Source organism: Apium graveolens, chromosome 6 (genome assembly GCF_009905375.1).
Source record: "Apium graveolens cultivar Ventura chromosome 6, ASM990537v1, whole genome shotgun sequence".
Classification (NCBI taxonomy): domain Eukaryota; kingdom Viridiplantae; phylum Streptophyta; class Magnoliopsida; order Apiales; family Apiaceae; genus Apium; species Apium graveolens.
In genome coordinates this window covers 305,091,526-305,097,525 of record NC_133652.1, presented here as the reverse complement: position 1 = coordinate 305,097,525, position 6,000 = coordinate 305,091,526, and the positions used below count along the sequence as shown (strand labels likewise).

General features: G+C 30.7%; 1 protein-coding gene across 3 annotated transcripts in view; it reads left to right on the top strand.

Annotated features, from left to right (window-relative positions):
• Window positions 1-697: 697 nt before the first annotated feature.
• The window catches only part of LOC141668724 (uncharacterized), a 36,630-nt gene continuing 31,327 nt past the window's right edge, over window positions 698-6,000 (top strand). The window contains exons 1-3 of one of the 3 annotated variants that reach the window (XR_012553166.1): window positions 698-1,026; window positions 1,969-2,154; window positions 5,360-5,449. Coding sequence is in view for 2 of the 3 variants with exons in the window: in XM_074475712.1 (XP_074331813.1) it covers window positions 922-1,026; window positions 1,969-2,154; window positions 5,360-5,449 (381 nt within the window). In the remaining variant the exon portion in view is untranslated. Of the gene's footprint in view, window positions 1,027-1,968; window positions 2,155-5,142; window positions 5,216-5,359; window positions 5,450-6,000 lie in introns of those variants that run through there. The other 2 variants (XM_074475712.1, XM_074475713.1) reach the window with 2 other exon arrangements.

The window sequence follows — 6,000 nt, the reverse complement described above, 5'->3', positions numbered from 1 at the left end:
CTTCTGCTGGTAAATTATAATTGTTGCATCCTGAGGGAAACTTAGTTTGAAACAACGTTTTTACAATGAAAATAGAATTACAGACTCCGTTTTAAAATCAAAAACAAAACACGAGACTACGTTTTCGACCAAAACACTATCTGAAACTCCGTTTTTTCTTTTATTTCGAAAAAAAACTAAAAGCTCATTTGCAGATTTTTAGCCAAAAACGAAAACCGAGAATGCGTTTTTGTCAAAAACAATATATGAAATTACGTTTTTGTTTTATTTCAAAAAAATAAAGAAAAAACAATCTCTCAAAAATTTTAAAACAACACATGAGAATACGTTTTCCAAACTAAAAACATATTCCGAAGCTAAAAAACTCAACTCCAAACTGCATTTTTATTTTTTGGTTTTCTGAAAGAAAAAGAATATATGAAATTGCGTTTTTGTTTTATTTCAAACAAAATTAAAGCAAAAAACAATATATGAAATTGCGTTTTTCGAACAAAAAACATACTCCGAAATTCCATTTTCGGTTTCTAAAATTTTTTATTCTTAAAGAAACACTCAACACGAAAGTATATTTTTTCGTTTTTTTAAACAAACATAACGCGAAAATGCGTTTTTCTTTAATATTAAAAATATATCTCGATTCCCTGTTTTGAAGCGAGATTTGTGGCCAATTTTTAATAAACTTGGCAGGGCCATTTTGCGGTGACAATTGGGAACACCCCTCTCTGGCTCTCTTGGAAATGCGCATATAATTATACAGTGCGCGATATAACGCTCAAGTCACTCTCGATCTAGATTGTGTACATCTCTCTCTCTCTACATGTCTCCTCTCTCTCTACTGAAAACTTAAATTACACACACAGCAGCTGTGACATACAATATACAACACATATATTTATTGAGATTATTATTTAATTATCGAAAATGGCGTTGATGGCGGTTCTGGAGTCAGATCTCCGATCACTCTCCGGCGAAGCTCGTCGGAGATACCCTGCTATTAAAGACGGAGCTGAACACGCTATTTTAAAGGTCCTTTATTATACTCAATTACTTGCATTTTGTTTGATGTGTGTTTTTACTTCACTATCATGTTCTAATTACTCGAAATTCTAGAAAACCTAATTACTTGAAATCATGTATTGCTTTGTGATTCGGCTGTGTTTGAGATTGCGTAGTGAAGTAAAAGACGAAATAGGAACCTAATTACTTGCATTTTTTAGATGTGTGTTTTCAGTTTTACTATCTTATTGTAATTACTCGAAAATCTCGAAAAAATAACTACTCGAAATTATGTATTGATTTGTAATTCGGCTGTGTTTGAGATTGCGTATTGAAGCTAAAGACAAGACGTAATAGGAACCTAATTACTTACATTTCATTAGGTGTTGTTTTCAGTTCACTATCATATTTCTCGAAATCTAATTACTAGAAATTCTCGATAAAATTGATCAGGTATTGATTTGTAATTAAGCATTGTTTGAAATTACTTAGAGAAGTAAGAGATGAAACAGAATCCTCATTACTCGAAAATCATGTATTGATTTGTAAATTGTAATTCAGCTGTGTTTAAAATTACGTAGTGAAGTAGAAACCTAATTACTCATAATTATTTATTGATTTGTAATTCAGCTGTGTTTGAAATTACTTAGTGAAGTAAAAGATGAAATAGAATCGTAATTACTCGAAATCATGTATTGATTTGTAAATTGTAATTCAGCTCTGTTTGAAATTACGTAGTGATGTAAAAGATGAAATAGAAACCTAACTACTCAAAAATATGTATTAATTTGTAGTTCGGCTGTGTTTGAAATTACATAGTGAAAAGATGAAATAGGAACTTAATTACTGGGAAATTATGTATTGATTTGTTATTTGGTTCTGTTTGAAATTATGTAGTGAAGTAAAAGATGAAATAGGAATGCTATTAGGTGAAATTAGGTATTGATGTGTGATCTGGTTGTGTTATGGCAGCTGCGGTCCTTATCTAGTCCTGATGAAATTGCGCATAATGACGATATATTACGGATCTTTCTAATGGCTTGCGAGGTTAAAACTGTCAAGCTTAGTGTCATAGCGTTATCTTGTATGCAGAAGCTTTTATCTCATGATGCAGTTGCTCCGTCAGCGTTGAAGGAGATCCTAGATACTCTTAAAGATGTAAGTGAAACAGACTTGCACAACTAGTTCACTTGAGTGCCTTTCACGTTTCTTGCTTTCCCTAGTTTTAAAAACAATGTGAGTTTATCCTAAAAAACTTAAAATTCATTCATATGTGAAACTATGCAACATTTAGTATCTATCTCAGCTCCTATACAGGGGCTTGACGATTAAGTTTGGGTTTCTTCCTTCAAGTTCAACATCTATATGTAGCTTGTGATAACTTTTAATAAGGGCTCAAGATGAAACGACATACTAGTAGTAGGCAATTTGATGTATATTTATTTAACATGAAAGAAGAAGTAAATTCCAATCCACTTGTACGTAGTAAGGGTCTGTCAGGAGGTAGGGATAATCAATCTTATCGTTTGAATCAGATTTTTTTCAGTATACCAGGTTGGAGCAATTCGAACTGAAAACTTGCAAGTCAAAAGAGGGAGATTAAGCGCTATAATAGTAACCTATCCTCCTATAACGTGAATGAATATGAGGTTGATATGAATATCATGCTTATATGTTAACATGGATAAGAAAAACTCGTGATCGGGTACACGGTAATGGAGAAGGAAGAAAACAGTCATCTCGCCAACTAATCCATATCTGCAACACTTAGCCTAGGGAAGACTCCTTGCTTATTTGTAATATTGTAATAAGAGGTCAGGGACCCAACTTCTGTGGAGGCACCGAGATATGTGTGTGAGTATTTCCGTAGTTGCCTAAATAAAGAGATAGATAGCTAACCAAATTTTGTTGTTTATTACAAGCTAAAACACCCTTTCAAAGGTTTATAAAGGTTTTCATCGGGTGCTTAGAGTTAGGGGTAAAAAAATCTCGCAAGAGAAGAGATTTCCAGAGACAACGATATATTATTCTCAATAGCGAATTACAATACTCTACTTTTGTAGTTAAACTCAAAATTTAAGACATAATATCCTAAATTAAAAACATAATGATTAATGTGCTAATAAATTGGGCTTCCAAATCCTTTCATCTAGTTGCCAAATAATATCTTTGGGCTTCATGACCCATTGTCCCGTATTTGTAAATTTGATGTAATACACTGTCTTTAATATTTGCATTGAAATCTTAATAACTATTTTTTTTGCATAAAGCATTTTGTTTTAGAACCCTAATAGAATCGCAAATTCAGTTATGAAGTTGGAATATAATATTTGATGTCTAATAATATACTCCTTATTTTTATATTAGAATCCTAAAATTACAATTAGTGTTTTTTGAATGTTTCCATTAAAAATCTCTTAGATATTGCATATTATAGTAAATTTTCATTTATTTTTCCGATAAAAATCTTATTAGAACTTGCCACTTATCTTAAGTCTTGGTTAACTAATCATTGTGGTAATGTACGGCTTTTGGTTAAAATAATAAATTGTATGATAATTAGTTTATATATATTTATTAGATTCTCATCAGAATTACAAAGGAATATGTCCTTTTCATAATTTTCCAATAGAGCCCTATTAGGCTTTCGTTAGGCTTTCCAAATTCATTAATAAATTTATCTTTTTACATTTTTAATTGGAATGTAATAATTAATATATTATATATAATATTAGTTTTTACGTTAGAATCCTATTCGAAGGACAAATTTTAATTTTTAAAATAGTTTCTCATTAGAATTTTCAAATCCAGTAACAAATTTATATATTTTAATCTTACTCTAGTATCTTACTACAACTACTCATACCATCTTCCGGGGTCACGACTAATAATACAACCCTCCCCCTTACATGAGAAATGGACCAAAATGTCACTCTGGGGTGTAATATGGTCGAAAATATCATTTCTGGAAATTATGGCCTTAAATGTCACTTCACTGCGTTACATCGTGTAGCGTTTGGAAAACAACCCAAAACGCTACATGATGTAGCGTTTTGTTTTATTTTTTTTACTTTTCAAAGTCCATCCATTACGTTACTTCATGTAACGTTTTGTATGCTTTTGGTTTTTTTTCTTATTTTGAACTTCTTTTGTTTAATTGTTTAGGGGCTCGGAAACATCACTTAATGTTACATTTTTGATATTTCTTTTTATTTAATATTTTTAAAATTTAAGAGTATACCATAATTTAAATTTTTTTAACCTTTAGGGTTCACCAATCCCCTTTTGGGTTTTAGAAATATTAAAAAAAAATTAATAAATGTTACACCGATTTAGGGTTTAAGGTTTAGGGGCCCTAAACCCTAGAGCCTAAACTCTAATTTAAGCTTAGGCCCTAAACCCTAGGAACCAAAAATGTAAAATTTAAATTAAACAATTTTAAATTTAAGAGTGTAACTTAATATAATAATTTTTACCATTTTAGGGTTCACCAATCCCCTTTTGGGTTTTACAAATATTTTTTTAATTAATTTAAGGTTTAATAATTTTTTATTTGAATTTAAAAATTTACATTTATTTTAAAAAAATAAATGTAAACGCTAGATAATGTACTGTTTTGGGCCCAAAACGAAACACTACATCATGTAGCGTTTTGCACATTAAAAGCAAAAAAAATAAAATCAGACAAACGCTACATTAAGTAACGTGTGTCATTGAAAATTAAAAAAAAAGGTACAAGACGCTGCATTGTCTAGCGTTTTGGGCCTTTTGCCTAAACGCTACACGATGTAGTTTGAAGTGACATTTTAGACCATAATTTTCAGAAGTGACATTTTGAACCATTTTTGACCCCAAAGTGACAGATAGGGCCACCCCCCTACATTATGGTTGGAATATGAATTTAGTTTTGTATTTTCCCTTACAGTAATTGAAAACACGACACTGATAAGTAATCTATACATCTTTATTTTTTTTTTCTTGGTTATTCTATTTTCTACAATTTTTATTGATTTTTTACATGTAATATATTGTTTAATTTTCCAATTAATTCTTCCTGATTATACCATAATTCCACCAGTTCAACCTAATATTGAAATGTAATATGGTTATTTTTTTTGTTGATATTGAGAAGCGCTTGGCACGGGGTACCTGCTAATATTTGAAAATTAGCGTTCGTATCGACAGACAAGAGATTGCTCTTATAATTTGTTCTGACACAGTAAGGAATTAGATAAGAATACTGATTATATATTTCCACAATGTTCAAACAATAGGATAATGTTTTTCTACAACAAGTTGTTTAGTTCTTGGTTTATTTTGTTGCTATCTAATCTTACCTGTGTTTTCCTTCTGTTTACTGAAGCATGGCGAAATGTTAGATGAGAGCGTACAACTTAAGACTCTACAAACGATATTGATAATATTTCAGTCTCGGCTACAACCAGATACAGAGGTAATGACAGATGCATATTTTATTCTCTATGATATTTTATTATGAAAAGTAATTTTTGCTAAAAGCCTAGGTATTGTACGGGCCTGGTGTCGGGTCTCTAGTTGCTAATTTATCCGTTACGCCTGCATTAGTATTTCATATTTATTGTTAATTTATCGGAAACACCTGCATTAGTATTTCATATCTGTACATAGGTTGGTAATGCTTCACGAATATGGTCATGAACTAAGATGTATTTGCTGTAACCTAGTCTTCCTAAATTTATTACCAATGCATACTTGTCAAGGGGAGCAAAGGCCCCCACGAAAAGCCTACTTGTAAGGTGCTTTTCTAGGTGTCCATTAGGTGTTCACTTCACTTATATGTATGCCCATATATGTTTGATTTTTTGATAATATTTGCTTAAATATAAGATTATTTTTTAATTAATGTAATTAGATCTATGTTAGTACTAGTTTTTCGAGACTTTTATTATTAATTTATAAAAAAATTAATTTAATGTTTCAAGTTTTTAAATGAGAAAGCTGTATAAATATTGGAAATGAAAAAAA